This window comes from Mustela nivalis (assembly GCF_964662115.1).
Source record: "Mustela nivalis genome assembly, chromosome: 1".
NCBI classification, from domain to species: domain Eukaryota; kingdom Metazoa; phylum Chordata; class Mammalia; order Carnivora; family Mustelidae; genus Mustela; species Mustela nivalis.
The window spans coordinates 104625313-104646212 of NC_139020.1; the positions used below are offsets into that span (position 1 = coordinate 104625313).

Genomic DNA, 20900 nt, shown 5'->3' on the forward strand with positions numbered 1-20900 from the left:
TCTGGCCCTCTACACCTACTTCTAAGCCTCTTTTCAGCCTCTAACCCTACACTCAGGATATTCTGAACTTGTTTCAGATTCTTCTAGTGAATATCAGTTTCTCTTGCCACCGGGATGTCGCACAAAGTGTGTTTGCTGTGTCTGAAACAGCCACCCCATCCTGACCCTGTCTCTAAACACACATCCTTCACCTACTACGCATCTTTCATGTTTCAGCTGAAATGTCCTTCACTCAGGGCCAGACATAGCTATCCCCGTCACATGTGCTCTGGCAACTCTGTCTTCTGTTCTGCTGGGATGACTTCATGCCCGCCTCCACCACTAAACTAGCTCCCAGAGAACACAGACCTCTGTCGATTGCTGTAGCACCCGCAGCAATAGAGTCTGCACTCAGAGAACGGCTGAATGAATGAATGAATGATTGAATGAATGAATAAAAGAGCAGAAGGCCCTGGTCGAAGGATGTGTTGCGGATAGGCCCCCCACTTGAAGTGCCTAAACTCGAGGTTAGGGTCTGGAGGCACCTGGAGAAAAGATAGCCACGTGGGGGCGTCCCTGGGAGCGTACGGGCCACAGGGGGGCGCCCTCAGCTCGTTGTATGTGACCGGCCCCTCTTCGGACTCCGGTTCGGCTACTAAAGGCCAATGGGAAACAGGAGGCGGGGTTTCCGTCTGATTGACAGAATCGCTCCGCCCAATCTAATTCATCTTTTTCTTGGCTCCGCCCACTCCAGGCTTCGGAGACCCTGAAGGTGTGCCTGATGGAGGCGCCGCCAACTGAACTCCAGCGGAGAGCTCCTGAGGACGAAGCCGCGCTCCTGGCGGTCTGTGAGTGGGCGGCCCGAGGCTATGGGCGGGGCCAAGGCGCTGACAGGCAGGAGGTCAGTCCCGCCCCTCTCGCCCAGAGCGGCAGCGCCGGCGCTGGGGACAGCAGAAGTGAGTACGTGAGCGGCGCTGCAAGAACCCTGCTCGGACCCCGGACGGCGCGCGCACCCGGAGCCCCGGATCCGAGTCGGGCCCGCGGCAGACCGCCGGATAACTGTGCCTCCGAACTACCACCACTTGCGCCCTCCCGCCCCGGCCCGCCTCCCGGAGTTCTCCGGCTCCGAGCTCTCCAGCGCCCGGGATCCTCCTGGACCGGTCCGTCCAGATTCCCGCGGGTCCGACCTGCCTGCATCCCCCAGCATCGCCAGGCTCGGGCCGCCGCCTGGGTCTCGGAGCCGCCCGCCTGGATCGCACCCTCTCCTTGCCCGGATCTCCTGGGACCGTACGCGAGCGTTCCTCGGAGCCCGCGAAGCGGACCCTTCCCCGGGTGCCCGCAGCCCCGCCGGCGCGGCCCGGCGCGGCCCGGCTCGGCTCCCGGAGCCCGCCCCGGCCATGGCCCGAGCCCGCCCGTCGCCGCCACCGCCGCCGCCGCCGGGGCTCCTGCCGCTGCTCCCTCCGCTGCTGCTGCTGCCGCTGCTGCTCCCCGCCGGCTGCCGGGCGCTGGAAGGTGAGCGGCGTCGGGGGGCGCATCCGAGGCTTACAGTGGCCGGGGTCGCCCGAGCGTAGGCCGGAGAGGACCCGCGCTGTGGGTTAGATGCGGGCTGGGCGCACGTCGGAGGAGGTTCCGTCACCCGCGCCGCTCCGGGGGCCGGAGGATGGGGTGGGGAGATCGCCCCCGTAGCCGCCTCGCAGGCTCCAGCTGGCCCAGAGGCCCGCGGTACGTGAGTCGTGGATCTCGGGCAGCTCGACTCGGGTTGAGCGTCCCCGAAAGTCACAGAACCGCTGTGAGCTCATGGGGGAGAACCCCGCACTCACCGCAGAGGAGCGGAGCCCTAAGCTGCCCGGGGAGGCGAGGAGGTGTGGGCGACCCACCGGGCGAGGCGGGGGGCCTCCGAGAATGCCGCGGGGCTGTGGCGGGTGGGGGCGAAGCGGGACTCCCAGGCTGGGGGGCGGTGTTGGTTAGGAACCCGTTGGAGTCGACTGTGAGAGGTGTGAGTGCGTGCACCCTGCTTTGTCAGGGGATGGCTGCGGGGGTGGAGAGGCGGGGGCCTGTTATTGTTTATGGTTTATGGAGCGCCAGTTACACACGAGGTGCTGCCCCCACGGGCAGTGCGCGCTGCTCTGCGGCTCTCCGCCTTCTAGCAGGACATGGGAATGTTCGGGTCTTCGTTGGACCCCCGAAGTTCAGGGATTTGCCCCATTTGGAGGTGGGGAAAGGCCGAGTTCCTCAGTAGGTTGTGTGAAACCGATCCAGACGGTGCTGAGCGGGTGGCTCCAACTTCCAAACGACTGTACTTGGGGGAACAGGATGCTGTTGGCCTTGGTGGGAGAGCTCACACACATGTGGCCACTTGACAGGAGCCTGCGGGAGAGAGAGGCACTGACACTGGTCACAGACAATAGACACACGCACACACACAGGGTTTCCTAAAAATTTGGAGCCATTAAAGGAGAGAAGACCTTAATCTATCTGGAGGATAGGACGCCACAGAAATTTGTGGGACATTGGAATATAGACAGTACTTAGTTTTGGCGTCTTTAACAGCACGTCTAGTCACTTTCTTAGTACAGGAACAAAATAGGAATTCTGTGTAGCTTGGTTTGTTTGTATGTTCACAACTGGTAAACTTAAAGGAAAAAGGGCACAGTTCCGAGAGAAAGGCATCTTCTGGTGCTTTCCAGTTTTCTCTCTGGGAAACGTTCCTACAAACCCCCAACCCCTTTTATCTCGGAGCCCACCGGCCACCGGCGCTGACAGGCCGGTTCACACGGGTGGACACATGCAAATCCCAGCAGAGACACTGAGGTCGCGCCCACATGTGTGTGATAGGATCTCAGGCGTGAGAAACCAGTGTGGGGCTTTGTTGTTGATTGCCTCAAGGGTGTGAGCCAGGGAGCCTGTTGGAGTTCTCAGGTCTGTGTCTCTGTGTCTTAGCCCAGGAGGGGCCACACAGGCACAGGTGCTTATGGGACTCTGTGTGCTAGGCACGAGACCCTCCTTGTCAGGTGTGGTGGGTGCTGCTGCTGACAGTGGGGTGGCAGGGGTGTGGTTTGGGTCTGGGGAGCAAGGATGCCTAAAGAGGCTCACTCCTTCCTTCCTTTTTTCCTCCTCTGCACTCCTCACAATCTGCTAGACCCTCAGCGGCAGGCCATAGCTGGGAGCTTGGCATCCAGGCCTTGGGGCCGAGGAGCTGAGGGGCTGACTGGGCTGACTGGAGGGGCCATGAGCAGTAGCAGCACAGGAAAGAGCAGGCAGCAGGGCCCCAACTTTGTCCCTCCTTCCCCCTCACCCCAGCTGTGTTTGGGGCTACTCCCTGACTGGGTAGGTGGTGGCTGGGAGGCCAGGCCAGTGTGGGGTGCCTTCCGTGTGTGGCTTTTACCAGTTCCTTTACTTCTGCCATATCTCAGACCTTAGGATTTTCAGTGTGTGTGCTCAAGAATGAAAGGAAAAAGAGATACTTTGGGGCATGGAGCCCCACACAGAAGTATGCCTCCCCACTCAGTTCTCCCTCATATTGAGATGCGATAGTGGTCGTACCCACTATCCTAGAGTTATAGTGAAGATTGAGTCCTTAATGTGTGTACTTAGCACACAGCCATTATTATTCAGGGATTAAGTGCTATTATAATTATCTTGGGGTCTGCCCCCTGAGCAGGGGCAGAAGTGAAGCTGGTGTGTGCCTTACCTGCTGGAGAGAGGTTAGAGGAAGGGGTTGGGGGGGTGATGGGGGAAGATTGATCTGAAGAGCAAGTTGTTGCCTCTTCCATCTCCCTTCAGCTCTGGGAGCAATGGGATTGGGATGGGATGAGAGCTGGGTCCGGGGCAGCTGTCTGTGTCCTGCCCATCCCCCAGCCATGTCTGGAGCTTGAAGGGTGAGGTGGGAAGACTTGGTGGTCTTGGGCTAGGGCCATTGGGCGGGGCTAGTTAGGAGCTTCCCTACTCCCAAGCTTTACAGGCAGGGGGTGTAGGCTCCAGCCTTCCATTTGGCTTTGCCAGGATTTGGCTTGCCCTGGGCCTAGGGGAGCCTTTTGGCTCTCCACATCTGGGGGCTTTTATACTTAGAGCCAGGAGTCCTGAGTTGTGCGTACTGTTTTGTCATGGATGCCCTGGTTAGGTGCTGTCTAGCACCTGGTTGCTCTTCCTCCCTACACACTTGGGGTCCCCCAGGGCAGCATCCAAGGTCCTCATCAGTTTTCCGTGAGGATGGAGCCAGGGTCCTTGCTTGACCTTCTTGGTTGAAAAAACTCCCCTCTTTTTGCCCTCTGATTGCTTCCCTCCCCGTGCAAACACAGACCAATTTTGCCCTCAGATTTACCCTCAGTCATAGGGAAACAGAGCCACCTTGTTGCCCACTCTCCCAGTCCCCCGAGGCAAGATCCTTCTCCCCTCCAGGACCACGAACCGGAAGGCGAGCAGACCAGGAACAGGCGTGGGAAGGGGAAGGATGTCTGGTCCGTGAGACACTTACACGTGGGACCGGGGAGAGGTCTGCTGAGAGCCTACCCTTTTGAGGGGGAGACCTGGTTGCCAGGTGTGAGAGGTGGGGACCGCTGCAGAGCACGTGGGGTGCAAGGGAAGGAGGTAGCATGTGTGTCCCTCTCTCTCTCAGAGGCGGCAGTGGTGACCCCCGAGGAGGTGCTCCCTGAGAGGGCACGCCAGGCCTGGGATTTCTGGGGCTGGCTCACGCATCGAGTCGCCTCTGGCGGCCCCCACCCCATCCCTGTCTGTCACGAGCTGGCACCTCAGAGCAGCCGCTGAAGGACAGTGGCAGGTATTTGGGGGAACCAGTTTGCTTGTCACTGCCTTCCCTTCAGCCAGGGCTGCTGCCACCACCGGCTCTGTGGCCTCAGCAGCAGGGAGCTAGAGCCTAAGCTGCCGTGGGCAAGGCAAGGCCTCCGCCACCCGGCCTTACACTAATTAAACAGCATGAAGAGGCTGAATCACCAGGCCTGCATAGTTTGAAAATTGTAGCCCTGCCTGTTGTGCTGAGTCAAACTGGTTTGTCGGGATTGGGCAGCTGGGGGGGGGGGTGGCGGTGGGGGGGACTCGGTACAGCTGGGCACCTGATGGGGTGGGAGAGGCCCCCTGCCCCTAGGGGCTGCCTTGGCCCCAGATGTCCTCTTGCCTCCTGCCCCCAGACCCCTGGCCAGACCCACTGTGGCTGGGATGCCGGCGAAGGGCTAGCTGTCCGTCTGTCCCGGGTCCCGGCTGGCTGGCTGACAAGGCCAGGGCTAGGGTGGGGGCATGGACGAACATGGAGGCATCTGGGCTCCTTGCTCTGTGCTTTCTCCTCCCTTCTCCCTCTCAGGTTTATTTAATTATAAATCCCCACGATCTGAGGGGTGGAATGGAAAACAAAATGTGTTCTCTGTTTTGAGATGCTCCCCTCCCCTCCACCCCAGCATCGAGGGCCATGGGCAGAGAAAGGGAGAGGTAACTTGGGGTGAGTTAGGCTTTTCTAGGTCCCATAGCAACCCTCCCCCCAACCCAGGCTCCCTTCTTCCTCAGGCTGACCACCCTGAGTGTGCGGCTTGGTATATCATGTATGTCTGCTTACATACAGGGTAGGGGCAAGCAGGGAGAAGATGGGACAGATCCCTTGGGTCGGTTGGCCGAGGTGAGGAGCCCCTCAAGGAGGAGGGGGACAAACTCAGGGCTGGCATGGGGTTTTCTCCCTCTCTTTGCAGGCAGGGCTATGCGCCTCCTTGTCCAGGCTCTGCCCCTCTGTCCACCTGCCTGGGAGCGTGACCTTCTCCACTCCCATCAAGTCCCTCATCTGGAGCTTGGGCTTCTTGCTTTTGTCTCAGGGGTTTTTTGATTTCCTCACGGACCCAGAGCAGTGTGTTCTCTGTGACTTGGGGTACTGTGGAGTCTGGCAGCCCCATAAAGCTGTGTGGACTTGGCCCTTTACTGGGATTGGTGGCTGGCTCCCAGCTACACCTGGGCTGCCCAGGGAGACTGTCAGACACAGACTGGGGGCTCTTCTTGCTGGGTACCCAACATATGTATGGAAGGGTTGCCCAAAGCTCCTGGGGCTAAGTGTCTTCGTGATGCCGCCCCCGCCCCGCTGCAGGGGCTCAGTGCTGGGGACAGTGCATTGTGCTGGCAGGGCGGTACCTGGGGAGGCCACACCCAGCCACACCCAGAACCATCTTCATGCCCCTGTCCTGCCCCCAGCCCTGTGACTTGGACTGGTGACAGCTCCCGCCTGGGCCAGGGCCATAGATGGCAGGTCTGGGGTTTGCTCCTTCCCTGCACCTCTGGCCAAGACTGGTCTAGTCCCTCTCCCTTCTTAGCAGACGCTGCCTTCTCCTGGCCCTTCCTCCACCCCACCTGGAGACTCAGCTCACAGAAAGAACATGCTTGGTGTGTGTGTGTGTGTGTGTGTGTTGCGTGTGTGTGGAGGATGGGCCTTGGAGGCTTTATCCAAACTGTAGGTGCTGGCCTCAGCGCTGTCTGCGAGCTCCCAGGGCACGTATGAGTATGCGGCTCAGGCTCATGTGTGGTTGCGTGAGAGCACGTCATTGCGTCTGTATGGAGAAGGTGGTGTTTGCGTTTGCACTTGACTACACTCGAGGCTGGCAATCGTGTGCAGTTGGGTGTGTAAGGAGAACGCACCGTTCGGTGTGCGTGCCCTCCGTACGCAGATGTCTCTGGAAATCCGCACACGTGAAGACTATAAGAGTGAGTGTTTGCCTAAGGCAAACCAAATCTGTGTAAAGGAGGGCTTCACTGTATGTGAGTGTCTGAGGAAGACAGATCTGTTTGTACCATATGCGTCTGTGTGTCTGAAAAAGACAGACCATGGCTGATTATGAAGCTGTGTGTGTGTGTGTGTGTGTGTGTTTGCGGGCGGCTGTGGCTTTGTGTGTTTTGTCCACCACATGTGTTGACCTGTCATTCTTTGGCCCCCACGGCAGAGAATGAGCCCAGCCATGGAGAACTGGGGAGTGCTCGTGTGTGTGATTTGCACCACGTGTCCGTTCTCTGTGGCCCTTTGGAAACCCGAAAGGGGTGCTGGTTTACTTCTGCACATTGAAGCTCCATCCTGGAAAGCCCCCAGGCCTGCTGTCCACTCCCCTGCTCACTTTGGAAGGGCCGGTGGGGTTTCTGGCCTGACAGAGCCCGGTACCGGAGAGTGGCTGCCGGCCTTTTGGTCTCCCTCCAGCAGCCACATGGGGGAGAGAGGAGGATGGGGGTGTGATTGGCAGCTGGGGAGTTTGGAGATTGCTCTCTCAGTCCTCTCTTGTCCTTACCTCCGGTACCTCATATACTTCACCCCAGCTTGCGTCCACATACGCGTGTGCGGCACACATGTAGCCGAGGAAAGGTGGGCTCTGTTGGGTTGGGTCTGTCTCTCCCAGTGCCACACAGATGGATTCTGGGACCCCTCTGTGCCCTTCCTGAGGCTGGGACACAAGCACCTCAGGGTCTACCTCTTGCTGAAGAGAGCAGTACCCTCCCCTTCCCCAGAGAGCAAGCCCCCTCCCCACCAGGGTGACCGGAGCCCTTCCTCGGGCACACATGACTCGAAATCCAAGTCCTCTCCTCATTAATGGGAAAAATGTGCCGAGATTGAGCGATGGCCAAGGCTGAGCGATGGCCAAGCGCCGATCCCCGCCCCCTCCCTCTCCCGCTCCCCAGAAATTAAACAGAAATGAAGAGCCTCCCTCCACCCCGGCCCCCCCTCCCTTCCCCCTCCCCATCATCCCCTCCCGCCCCTCCGAGCCCCACCGTCCTCTCAGAGCCAGCACAGGGCTTGTTTTAAACTGTGGAGGAATCTGGCTGGAGGGGGGAGGGGGCTGAATATTTGGGTTTAAACAGTTCCAGATGGGTTTGGCACAGGCTGAGCAGAAGGAAGTGAGGGAGAGGGAGGAGGGAGGCAGCTTGAGGGAGCGGTGGGAGCCCCTGCCTGCTCAGGCGGGCGGGTGGCGGGCGGCGGGCAGCGGGCAGCGGGCAGACAAGCAGGCGGACTGGCTGGCTGGCTGGCTGGCTTGGGGGGGAGGGTGTGCGCTTGGCTCTCCTGCCTCCAGGGACCGGAACGCTCTGGGCTGCTGGCTGAGGAAGAGGCTACTTGGAAACCTCCCTCTGTCTCTGTCTCCTTGGGCCTCCTTGTCTCTCCCCCTCACCGTCTTTTGTAGTCCTCAACTGGTCACCGCACTGTCTGGTCCTAGCCAGTGGCTCTGCACATCCTTCCAGCTCTCCCACCGTCCGCCTCGGCGAGGCCCCTGCCCCACCACCTCTCTCCCTGCCTGTCTCTGGGCCCCTGCTTCTGCCCATCTCTTCTTGCCTCCCGTAGACCCCTACCAGATGTCTGTGTGTGTCTGTTTGTGTGCCAGAGAGGCCTGTCGGGCCACTGACCCATGGGGCTGGGACGGCTCACCGTGCAACTGGGTCCTCCAGGGACCAGCCATCTCCGATGGAAGAGGAGGGAACCTCCCCCCAACTTGGCCTTGCATGAGGGTCTGGGCCACAACCACCTCACCCGCCATCCTCAGCTCAGACCCAGAGCGCAGGAAATCAGTGAAGGCCATAAGCCTGGAATCTGGGGGGTTTGGGTCTTTCTCTTCCTGGGCTGCCCCAACCTGCCCTCTTCCAGCTCTGGGCAGAGAGGAAGTCTCCCAGGCTCTAAGAAAGGTGTTGGCATCCCTCTCCTTTCAGAGAGCAGAGTTGTCTAGCCAGAACCCTGAACCCGATTCCTTGGGGATTGAGTTTATGTCAGAAACATTAATGGGCCCCTCCTATGGCTGAGCAGGGGGAAACAGATGAGAAACTGAAGCTTAGAATAGGATCAGTACTGTGACAAGGCTCCCAGCCCTGGATGCACAGAAGAAGGCATCTAACCTTAATTTGGTGGTTCAGAGAAGGCTTCCTGGAGGAGGCCAACCTGATGTCTCAAATCTCTGGTGTCTAACATTTCTGGAGATGTGGCTGCAGGCTCTTCTCCAGGGCAGGGTGGCTGAGAGCTGGGTTGGGACTTAAAGGTTACATATCTTTCTAGGCTTTCTCTGTTCTTCCTTTCTCTCTTCTTCCCTTTGCAGTCAGAGTGCTCTGGTTAAGTGGTTAGCTATCAGGTCAGCTACCTTTCAACCCTTTACCCCAAGTCCTAGCAGTTTTACCTTAGGCCATATATTGACTTTATCTGAGCCTCAGTTTTCTCACCTATAAAAGGGGTGCACAACGCACCTTTATCCAAGGACTGTGGCAAGAACTGAACTAGCTCTCGAGGAGCTGGTCTGGGTCTTGGTGGCCCTCAGCCTAGCCTCAGAGAGTATCCGTGCCCCATCCCCCAGAGGTGGTTGAGTGGGAGGCCAGCTGGGAGCAGGCTCTGCCCTGTAACTACCCATCCCTTCCCCTGGGCATATGTGATGCCAGGCCTTTGTGTTGAGAATGGAGTCAGGGGAGGCCTGGGCAGCAGGCTCTGAAGCACAGGGTCCTTTGTTCCAGGATAAAGGGCCTGCTACCCCTTTGTGTGGAGATTAGCCGAGCCTGTAGGTGTGTGAACTGGGCCTGGCTTTTGCCTCTATGACCTCGGCTGGGGTCAGTAGTACACACCCATCTCCAACGATATGATGGCTCAAATCTTTGGAACTCTGAAGTTTCTGGGATGTGGCTGCAGGCTTTCTCCAGGGAAGGGTGGCTGAGAGCTTCGAGGACTTGGGGGTGGGGTAGGATGGGGTAGTGCCTGGTGGGAATCACTTCCTGGTATCCTGGCCTTTCTTGGACAACCTCCTTCTCCCCACCCTGAGCATGGCCTCTGACCTCTGTTCTTCTCTTTCTCCCCAGAAACCCTCATGGACACAAAGTGGGTGACATCAGAGTTGGCATGGACATCTCATCCAGAAAGTGGGGTAAGCCTTCCCCACCATGTTCCCTGAGTGTCGGGGGCCACTTCCTCCACCAGTGTTCATTCCCCTTGCCTCACCAGGGCTGGAGAAGGGCTGCCTCTGCCCCTTGCCTATCAGTTTCCCGGTCCTCTGCACCTGTCACCTTCCTTCTTTGCCTATGGGTGTTTCTCACCCTTTCAGCTTTCAGTCTGCCTGTGTCCTCCTCCCCACACACACCGTCTTTGTCCTGTTCTCCCTCTGCCCACCCCTCAGCCCACCTTCAGCCTGTCCCCATCCCTCTCCTGGCTGACAGTACCTTGCTTGTCTTCTCTAACCATCTCCCTCCTTCTTGGGTCCCTGGGTAGGTCACTGGCTTGGGGACCAGGAAACCTTGGCTCCGGATCTTTAACTTGCTTTGTGACTTTTAGCAAGGCAGTTCACTTTTCTGGGCTTCCATTTCTTAGCGGTTAAATTCCTGTAGTTATGACATTTTTTTTTTTTTAAAGATTTTATTTATTTATTTGATAGAGATCACAAGTAGATGGAGAGGCAGGCAGAGAGAGAGAGAGAGAGATGGAAGCAGGCTCCCTGCTGAGCAGAGAGCCCGATGTGGGACTCGATCCCAGGACCCTGAGATCATGACCTGAGCTGAAGGCAGAGGCTTAACCTACTGAGCCACACAGGCGCCCCCTCTGACATTTCTAAAATACTCTAATTAACCCCCCTAGATGGACTTCACAACCCCCCTGAGTTTTGAAACCCTGGGGTAGGATGGCATTCCAGGCTCTCATTCATCAGACCTGACTGTGTGACCTTGGGCAAGTCTCTACTCCAGAGAGTCTTGGCTCCCTCTTCCATAGAATGGGGACAACAGATATACCTTCTCATGGGGTTGCAGTGAAGGTTAAATGTGATGGTGACAGCCCGTGTTTATTGAACGTGTGCTCTGTATGGGACATTGTCACAGGCCCATTATATATATTAACCTGATTTGATTCCCTACTACGTCATTTACATCTAATCAGCCCTACTTAATAGACAGCAAAACTGAGGCATGAAGATAACAAATATTACAGCTGATAGTCCCATAGTCCTTATCAAATGCTCTCAGTTCTTTATTCACGTAAAGTCCCTTATTCCTCATGTCTTCATTCTCGCCATGTTACAGATGGGGAAACTATGGTACAGGGAGGTTAAGTGACTTGACCCATAGTCACTGAGCAGGGACTGGGATTTGGACCCCTGTAGCCTGCATGCTCAGGCCAGTTCACCACAGACGCATCTCAGTGAAGCACATACGTATCTGGGCATGGGGTAGGCACCTGGCACTCATTCTGTCCTTTTCACTTGGTCCCGGCACAGTGGGAAGAGGTGAGTGGCTACGATGAGGCCATGAACCCCATCCGCACATACCAGGTGTGCAACGTGCGGGAGTCCAGCCAGAACAACTGGCTTCGCACGGGGTTCATCTGGCGGCGGGAGGTGCAGCGCGTCTACGTGGAGCTCAAGTTCACTGTGCGTGACTGCAACAGCATCCCCAACATCCCTGGCTCCTGCAAAGAGACCTTCAACCTCTTCTACTACGAGGCTGACAGCGATGTGGCCTCGGCCTCCTCGCCCTTCTGGATGGAGAACCCCTACGTGAAGGTGGACACCATCGCGCCTGACGAGAGCTTCTCGCGGCTTGACACCGGCCGCGTCAACACCAAGGTGCGAAGCTTCGGGCCGCTCTCCAAGGCCGGCTTCTACTTGGCCTTCCAGGACCAGGGCGCCTGCATGTCACTCATCTCCGTGCGTGCCTTCTACAAGAAGTGTGCGTCCACCACCGCAGGCTTCGCCCTTTTCCCCGAGACCCTCACAGGGGCCGAGCCCACCTCTCTGGTCATCGCCCCCGGCACGTGCGTTGCCAATGCTGTGGAGGTGTCTGTGCCACTCAAGCTTTACTGCAACGGCGACGGGGAGTGGATGGTGCCTGTGGGTGCCTGCACCTGTGCCGCCGGCCACGAGCCAGCTGCCAAGGACTCCCAGTGCCGCCGTGAGTGGGGACTGGCCTGGGGGATGGGGGAGGGGGTACTGGGGCCCAAGCCATGTACCAGCTGGGCCCCAGAGCTATGGGCACTCCTGCTTGGCCCTTTTACCTTGGTGTCTCTTCTCCTCCTTGAGAGGCCGAGTTGACAGCACAGAGATTGGGGGCCCGGTCCCTGAAGTTGGAGTCCTGATCTGTCACTTAGAACTGATGGAACCTTGGGCAGGTTACTTACTCTTCGAACCTTGGTTTCCTCATGTGCTAGAGGGGGACCATAGTGGTGATTCCTCTGTGGACTCGTAGGGATCTTAAGTGAGTTGATGCATGTGAAGCTCAGTGCCTGGCACATGGCAACACCATCACCACCGAAGTGTCAGCCATGACTCTCTCGGGAACCTGGGGATGTGTGGGGGACAGGGATTCTCTTGTCTTTACAGAGAGGAAATTAGGAGGTTTGTCTGCGGTGGCTTGCCAAGACTCCTAAGACCTTACAGCATGCTAGACTTCTAGCTATAAAACCCAGTCACAAAGGGCTCTTATTTGAGCCTCATCACAATCTCATAAGGTAGAGTCCAGTTATCTCCCCAGTGCTACCAGTAAGGACGCAGGGTCTCTGAGAACAACAACAGTCAAGGTATCAGAGCAGGAAATGGGGGAGCTGGGGCTCTGGCCTTGTCCAGGGCTCTGCTGTGCAGGGCAAGATGCTGAGGGCCTTGCCTTCTATCCCTTCTGCCTTGGCATTTGCAGGGGTGGGGGGTGGCTAGGAGGCCTCACGTGGGGTGTTGTCATGGAAAGGTGAATAGTGCCTTGCCCGGCCCCTCTCCACTTCTCTATGGGAGCCTGCCCCAGACTTCCTCTTCCTAAGTGGAGAAAGGGGGTGGGGGTGATGAGCCTGACAGCCTGAAGAGGGGCTAACACTCTGCAGGTCCCTGGCAGGAAATGCATGCTGGTTCCCATAGCAACCTGCCTGGCCTGGCCTCTGCCCCCTCCCCCACTGGCTCGAAAGAGCTTGGGTGAACATCACCTTAGTGAGGGGAGATGTACCCCCCGGAGAAGAGCACAGCCCCAAGTCTGGGCACTCCACACTCTGGAGGACCTCCCGTGTGGGCCAGCCGTGTGTGGTTAGAGTGACCATATGCTTTCATGTGTCTGGGTCATCCTGGCGTATGCTCATGATGATTATTCTTAGCAGCCCCTTTCACTCTCAAAATATTCCAGTTTGAATAATAAATTATACGGCTGTCAGAGATACGCAGAACCCCACAGCCGACCACCGGGGGCCCTAGTGTAGATGGCAAGAGAGGACACTGAGGAGAAGGGATGTTCAGGCACTCAGCTCAGCCTTGCTTTGGGTCCTGGGGTGCCCCTTGTGGATGCTTTGAGGCCTCTGAACTCCTGGTGACCCCAGCCTTCCTGCCCGCTTTTTCCCCTTTTCTCACCCCTGCTCAGCCCCCCACCCCTGCCCAAGGGCAGGAAGGAGCTGCTCCCCTGCAACTGGTGGGTGGGGAGAGAGGCTGGTCCTGGGAACAAGGTCCCACCTCTGGCTGTTCTGGGGTGGCCATGAGGGTCCGAGGGGTGATTTTTCTCAAGTTTCTGCAGGGCCGGGGGCAAACTGGCAGAGTAGAGGGTGCGGCCAGCCTGCCAGTGGTCTCTTCCCCACCCCTCCTCTTCCTTCCCTCTCCCTTCCGTGCCTCGACAAGTCCAGGCTGCCCAGGTGATGGGGCTGACGTCTTTGCCCGTGAGGCCCCGGGGTAGGGGTGGGGGCCCGGGGCGGGGAGGAATCCGCTGACGTGGGGTTTGCATGGGGCAAAAGGGCCTTTTGTAGCTGCACCGGGGTTAGGCAATCCTAGCAGAGCCCCCCCCACTGTCTGGGAGGTAGAGGGAGCCAGGAGCTGTGCTGGGGCAGGGCTAGATTCTCACCGATCTGAAGAGCACATCCATCGTCTTCTACCCCACAGCCTGTCCCCCCGGGAGTTACAAGGCAAAGCAGGGAGAGGGGCCCTGCCTCTTCTGCCCCCCCAATAGCCGCACCACCTCGCCAGCAGCCAGCATCTGCACCTGCCACAGTAACTTCTACCGAGCGGATTCGGACTCTGCAGACAGTGCCTGTACCAGTAAGCGAACTTGTGGCCTCACTCAGCCCTGCTGCAGGCCTTCCCTCAGGGGGGCCGAGATGGTTGCTGTGAAGAACTACTTTTTGGACAGGGAAGCTGAGGCTTGGGGAGGTTCTATGTGGTGTGCAGCATGGTGCAGCTGAGAAGCGACTGGCCCTGAGCCAGAGTCTAGGTCAGCCGGCTCAGCCTTTCCACCAACACGAAGTAAGCAGCCACTAGCTCCTAGCCAGGCATCCGGAGCCACTGGGGCCTGTGGCCCTTCCCTCCTTCCACCGTGTAGAACTGCTGTTCTCTTGGCCCAACCCCAACCGTGGAGGGGGCCTCACATCTGTGGGGCAGCCTAGTGCCCTGCTTTCTCCCTGGTCTGGTCTTTGTGTCAGACATTGTGCCAGGTGCCAGGGATGCAGAGAAGACTTAAGATACAGTCGCCATCCTAAAGGAGCTTGCAGCCTGGGGGGAGAAACAGGCAAAAACAGATAAAAGACCATATAATGTGCTAAGGGCCGGGCTGGAAGGATGCCCAGGAATTGTGTTACAGGGGTGCAGAGGACAGGAAGGAGAAGAGTTGAGGAAGTCTTCCAAGAAGTGGTGACATCTCGAGTTTGGCCTTGAAGGCTAAATTGAATCTTCCTAATGGAGAAGTGTAGGAAAGCTCTTATGCTTATTAAAGCAGAGACAAGAGTAAGGCCATAGGAAACTGCTTACTGGACACAGGAACTCCGAGTGGGAGGGCAGTGCTGAGGCCCTCGCTCACTGCCCTCTCCCTCTGCCTTCCCAACAGCTGTGCCATCTCCCCCCCGGGGTGTGATCTCCAACGTAAATGAGACCACACTGATCCTCGAGTGGAGCGAGCCCCGGGACCTGGGGGGCCGGGATGACCTCCTATACAACGTCATCTGCAAGAAGTGCCGCGGGGGCCCCGGGGCTGGGGGCACCTCAGCCTGCTCTCGCTGCGATGACAATGTGGAGTTTGTGCCTCGGCAGCTGGGACTGACTGAGCGCCGGGTCCACATCAGCCATCTGCTGGCTCACACACGCTACACCTTCGAGGTGCAAGCTGTCAACGGGGTCTCGGGCAAGAGCCCTCTGCCCCCCCGCTACGCGGCCGTGAATATCACCACCAACCAGGCCGGTGAGGAGGGGACGCAGGAGGGTAGGGCCTGGGTCGTTTCCTCCCACACAGAACTTCGGTTGCCTAGGGCCCGCCAGCGGACCACCGGGGGTCCCCTGGGCACCGGGTCCTGGGGAGCCCGTCGTGAGCCCCCGCCCATCTTCCCTCAGCCCCGTCCGAAGTGCCTACACTCCATCTCCACAGCAGTTCAGGCAGCAGCCTGACCCTGTCCTGGGCACCCCCAGAGCGGCCCAATGGAGTCATCCTGGACTATGAGATGAAGTACTTTGAGAAGGTCAGAGCCTTGAGGGGCAGGAGGAGGCCTTGGGGTGAGAAGAGGACCCCCAAATGGTGTCAGGGACCCTGGGGAGCCAGGTCTTGGGTACTGGGGCAGCCACAGGTGGGCCCTGGAGGGTGGCTGCTGGGCCTCAGGTCCGCTGAGGTGCTTCATCCCTCTTGGTGTCGCAGAGTGAGGGCATTGCTTCCACGGTGACCAGCCAGAAGAACTCAGTGCAGCTGGACGGGCTGCGGCCTGAGGCCCGCTATGTGGTCCAGGTGCGAGCCCGCACCGTGGCCGGCTACGGGCAGTACAGCCGTCCGGCTGAGTTTGAGACCACAAGCGAGAGAGGTACGTGCCCCACTGCTCCTGTTCCCGCCTGCCTCAGACTCTCCGTTTCTCCACTTACCCAGTCCCCTCCCTCCCGGTCTCCAGGCTCCGGCGCCCAGCAGCTCCAGGAGCAGCTTCCCCTCATCGTGGGGTCTGCCACGGCTGGGCTGGTCTTTGTGGTGGCTGTCGTGGTCATCGCTGTCGTCTGTCTCAGGTACTCCTGGGCCTGGCTTGTTGCCATGGGCTGGCGAGAGCTTCCCTGGAATACCCTAGAGCCCATGTGCCACAGAGGCCCTTGGTGGGCCCAGACCCTCTCCAGTCCACACCTCTCCAGTCCATGCCCTCTGCAGTCCATGCCCCTGGCCTGATCCCCTTGGGCGCCGAGTCCACTGAGCCCTTTGCCCAGAGACCCAGGAGGCACCAGGTCCTCCGCAGCATGCCCTGCCCCTCCTGTGAGCCCAAGGGTGCCCTGAACAGAGGGAGCTGTTGGGCTTGTCTCAGGCTGCCCCCCCACCGCCCCTTCCAGGAAGCAGCGGCACGGCTCTGACTCAGAGTATACAGAGAAGCTGCAGCAATACAGTAAGTTTCTCTCTTCATCCTGATACTGCCCATCGCAACCCCAAGTTCCCCTGGTTACTGCAGGGCTTAGAGATAGCCTTTTCCCTGCCTAGGATTTCATCCCTCATACTCCTATTCCGGATAGCCCTTCCTGCTTCCACTCAAGTGCCCTTTCCTGAGCCCCCACCTCCCTCCTGCCAGCCTCAGAGACGCATGAGAAGTGACCCCTTTCCTCAAAGGCAGCTAATCCTAGGAGAAAGACAAGATATGTACACAGAAAAAAATGAGAAAACAGTTTGGTGTTAAGCTGGGTGTTCCTGTTACAAAGGGTGGTAAGAGTTCAGAAAAGAGGAAGCCTTCCTGGAGGAGGTGGCCTTGGACTGAGCTGAGCCAGGCAGGTTGAGCAGGGTTTAGAGAAGTGGGGGAGAGCATTCCTGGCTAGAGGAGCCTCTGGAAGGTAGTGGGTGGGGTGGGGAGAGTGCCCGACTGTGGGGGCAGTGAGAAGACTGGTTTGACAGCTGCCTGGGAGTGAGGCTGGGTGGTTGTGGCCAGTTCTTGAAGGGTCGTGAAACGCAGGCAGAGGAGTTTGGACTTGACTCCACCATAGGTAATCCGAAAGGCTCTCAAGCTGGGGAGTGATACAATGTGAGTATTGTTTTAGGGAGACAGGTATGCAGGATAGATTGGTGGGAAAAGTCCAGAGGCAGAGAGCCCAGCTGGGAGACTATTGCAATAGTCTGAGTGTTGAAGGCCTGGATAAGGTCAGGGGCAGTGGGAATGAGAGAGGGATGAATCCGAGAGATGTTTTGACATAGGGATGAGGGAGAAAGAAGAATAAGAATCCTAGGTATCTAGCCTTTATGGTCACTAGTTCTCATGGAGGGAACGGTGAGTGGGTGGGGAAGGAGCGAGTTGGGACTCCAGCAGGGAGGAATACGGAGCAGACTTAGGAGGGAGGGTGTGAAATGTTTTCCCATCAGGGACAGAGAAGGTGCAGTATCCCTCACTGTCCCCCACCCCAGGCCAAAACTCTGGCCCCTCTCATGCTCACGTTTTCTTCTTCTAGTTGCTCCTGGAATGAAGGTTTACATTGACCCTTTTACCTATGAGGACCCTAATGAGGCTGTGCGAGAATTTGCCAAGGAAATAGATGTATCCTGTGTCAAGATTGAGGAGGTGATAGGAGCTGGTGAGTCTCCTAGGGCACAGTGGGGAGGAGAGGCGGGGGAGGGGGGTGTTACCCCAGGGAGGGGCCGGCATGCATTGCATATAGGGCCAAACTCAGAAGCCACTTCCTACCTGTGCCCTGTGCCCTGCAGGGGAATTTGGGGAAGTGTGCCGGGGTCGGCTGAAACAGCCCGGCCGCAGGGAGGTGTTCGTGGCCATCAAGACGCTGAAGGTGGGCTACACCGAGAGGCAGAGGCGGGACTTCCTCAGCGAGGCGTCCATCATGGGTCAGTTTGACCACCCCAACATAATCCGACTAGAGGGCGTGGTTACTAAAAGCCGGCCGGTCATGATTCTCACCGAGTTCATGGAGAACTGCGCCCTGGACTCCTTCCTCCGGGTATGAGTCAGCCCCTAGCCCTCTCCCCCTTCCTACTCCAGAGAGCTGCCTTGGGTAGACCACCCCCTCCTGCAAGGCCAGACAGACCCTACCCTCTTCAGGTCTACAACTATTTACTGAGGTGGCCCGGTGCAGGGGATCAGCCAGGTTCTCAGAGCCAGAAAGACCGAAGTTCTTGTCCCGTCTCTGCCCTCTACTGCCTGTGTGACCTCAGGCTTTACTTAACCTCTCTGAGTCTGAGCTGCCTTGGTTATAAAATGAGTGGTGAGAGCTCTTTGGATCCTTACCGGGGTTCATTAGGATGTTGTATACAGACATCTGCCACACAGTGGGCCGCTTACTTCCAGTAATCTCTACGCATAGTCACAGGGATAGGTGAGGCACAGATGGGCGGGCACGAAGGTCTTGGGAGGGCCCTGGGCCAGTAGGGAGGTGATGGGCCCACCTGAGCCTACTTGTTGCTTCCAGCTCAACGATGGACAGTTCACAGTCATTCAGCTGGTGGGCATGCTTCGGGGCATTGCTGCCGGCATGAAGTACCTGTCCGAGATGAACTATGTGCACCGAGACCTGGCCGCCCGCAACATTCTGGTCAACAGCAACCTGGTCTGCAAAGTCTCAGACTTTGGCCTCTCCCGCTTCCTGGAGGATGATCCCTCCGATCCTACCTACACCAGCTCCCTGGTACAGGAAGCAGCTGGGAGGGAGACTGGGGGCGGGGCCGACCAGGCAGGGGTTTGGGGCTGGGGAGCAGCCCCGAGTCACAGGGTGAAGGGCGTGTGCCCCCCTCACCAGGGCGGGAAGATCCCCATTCGCTGGACTGCCCCAGAGGCCATAGCCTATCGGAAGTTCACCTCTGCTAGTGATGTCTGGAGCTATGGAATCGTCATGTGGGAGGTTATGAGCTACGGAGAGCGACCCTACTGGGACATGAGCAACCAGGATGTGAGTGGGGCCAGCCAGAGTGGCCGGGTAGGTGGGAGTCAGCTCGGGAGCAAGGTGGCAGCTCACTCGAGGTTTCCCTGTTCTCGCCTCAGGTCATCAATGCCGTTGAGCAGGATTACCGGCTGCCCCCACCCATGGACTGCCCCACAGCCCTGCACCAGCTCATGCTGGACTGCTGGGTGCGGGACCGGAACCTCAGGCCTAAATTCTCCCAGATTGTCAACACCCTGGACAAGCTCATCCGCAATGCTGCCAGCCTCAAGGTCATCGCCAGTGCCCAGTCTGGGTCAGTGTCTCTGCCTCTATTCCCACCCTGCTTCTGGAGATTGATTTATTTGTTTGAGAGAGAGAGAGCGCATATGTGAGCAGGGGGAGGGGCAGAGGGAGAGAGAGAAAGAGAGAATCCCAAACAGACTCCCTGCTGGTCGTAGAGCCCAACATAGGGCTTGACCCCACCAGCCCAAGATCATAACCTGAGCCAAAATCAAGAGTCGGATGCCTGACCAACTGAGCCACCCAGGCACCCTGTGTTCCTACTCCTGCCCCTGCTTTCCTTGCCGTTAGGATTCACTGAGTCTCTCTTCTTGCCACAGCATGTCACAGCCCCTCCTGGACCGCACAGTCCCGGATTACACGACCTTTACGACAGTTGGTGACTGGCTAGATGCCATCAAGATGGGGCGCTACAAGGAGAGCTTTGTCAGTGCGGGATTTGCGACCTTTGACCTGGTGGCTCAGATGACTGCAGAGTGAGTGTGCCTCAGATTTGGAAGGGCTGGGCAGGGGCGCTGGGCAGGGGGCACTGAGCAGGGCCCCGAGTCGGGGGCAGGAGGGAAAGGACTGACCATGCCCTTGGTCCGTCTGCAGAGACCTGCTCCGGATTGGGGTCACCTTGGCTGGCCATCAGAAGAAGATCCTCAGCAGTATCCAGGACATGCGGCTGCAGATGAACCAGACACTGCCCGTGCAGGTCTGACGTCTGACCCCTACGGGGTGGGTGCCCCCCAAGGACTGTGCAGGGACTCTGACCAGCCGGCTGGACTTTTGGACTTTTGGATGCCTGGCCTTAGGCTGTGGCCCAGAAGATGGAAGTTTGGGGAAGACCCAAACTGGGACTTCTCCTCCAGGCCTGTGCTCCCTCCCCAGGAAGTGTGCCCCAAACCTCTTCATATTGAAGATGGATTAGGAGAGGGGGTGATGACCCCTCCCCAAGCCCCTCAGGGCCCAGGCCTTCCTGCTCTCCAGTGGGGAATCTCCAGCACATCAGACTTCGCTGTTCTTCCGTGCTGGAGGTCCTGGTAGGGTCAGGTGGAGGATAAGCCTGGGTTCTATAGGGCCCAGCCCTGGCAGGGGTCTGGCCCCCCAGGTAGGCAGAGTAGTCCCTCCCTCAGGAACTGGAGGAGGGGACTCCAGGAATGGGGAAATGTGACACCCCATCCTGAAGCCAGCTGGCGCCTCCAGTTTGCACAGGGACTTGTTCTGGGGGCTGAGGGCCCTGCCCCACCCCCACCCTTGGTGCTGTCATAAAAGGGCAGGCAGGGGCAGGCTGAGGAGTAGCCCCTTGCCCCCCAGAGACTGACTCTCAGAGCCAGAGTTTGGATGTGTATGTGAGTGGGTTTGTGTGTGTGTGCGCGCGTGTGTGTGTATGTGTCTGTGCATGCACTGGCCTGCACAGAGAGCATGGGTGAGTGTGTAAAAGCTTGGCCCTGTGCCCTGCAGTGGGGCGAGCTGGGCCGTCAGCGGAATAAAGGCAATAAGATGATTCTCTTGCCCCTTCTCTTTGCACCTCCCAAGGCGGGATTCCCTCATGCCCTCGAATTCACAGTCCCTCAGTGCCAGCCCCCTTCAGAATTCCTTGGAGTCTTTGGGAGACCAGATCCAGGTCTTTCTAGGTTCACCTTCCCTTTTGTGCTTCAGCGTTATTGCATCTAACTTCTGGGAAGTGGGCGGTGACAGGAGAGCCAGCTGCCCCAGAGTCCTTCCTGCTGAGGCCCAGGTGTTCCTGGGGTCAGGGCAGATGCTTCCCAGTCTGCTGGTGTTTTATGGAGTCCTTTCACACCCATTGTCTCTGAGGGAGCTGAAGGGGTGGGGGTCAAGTGACCTTGGGACACAAGGGCCGGGAGCCGACACTGGTGTTCAGATGCTGAGGCTAACCCTTTG

General features: G+C 58.3%; 1 protein-coding gene across 2 annotated transcripts; it reads left to right on the forward strand.

Moving 5' to 3' along the window:
- Window positions 1-931: 931 nt before the first annotated feature.
- On the forward strand, window positions 932-20502 carry EPHB3 (EPH receptor B3). 2 transcript variants are annotated; one of them, XM_082693460.1, is made up of 16 exons: window positions 932-1491; window positions 9772-9836; window positions 11175-11847; window positions 13797-13952; window positions 14734-15084; window positions 15234-15358; window positions 15532-15691; window positions 15776-15884; window positions 16197-16249; window positions 17295-17417; window positions 17548-17795; window positions 18264-18479; window positions 18591-18740; window positions 18833-19026; window positions 19334-19489; window positions 19608-20502. In XM_082693460.1, the coding sequence occupies exons 1-16, from the start codon at window positions 1377-1379 to the stop codon at window positions 19714-19716; spliced, it is 3003 nt and encodes a 1000-aa protein (XP_082549586.1). In that variant the 5' UTR covers window positions 932-1376; the 3' UTR covers window positions 19717-20502. The 2 variants fall into 2 exon arrangements, with proteins under 2 accessions (XP_082549586.1, XP_082549585.1); XM_082693459.1 differs by having other exon boundaries at window positions 1245-1491; window positions 18264-18740.
- Window positions 20503-20900: the final 398 nt, after the last annotated feature.

Bases quoted from the DNA above. Each gene is read 5' to 3' on its own strand.
- EPHB3 (XM_082693459.1), top strand. From the start codon at position 1,377: ATGGCCCGAGCCCGCCCGTCGCCGCCACCGCCGCCGCCGCCGGGGCTC. The intron at 1,492-9,771 runs GTGAGCGGCGTC...CTTTCTCCCCAG, and splicing joins CGGCTGCCGGGCGCTGGAAG to AAACCCTCATGGACACAAAG. The intron at 15,085-15,233 runs GTGAGGAGGGGA...ATCTTCCCTCAG, and splicing joins TATCACCACCAACCAGGCCG to CCCCGTCCGAAGTGCCTACA.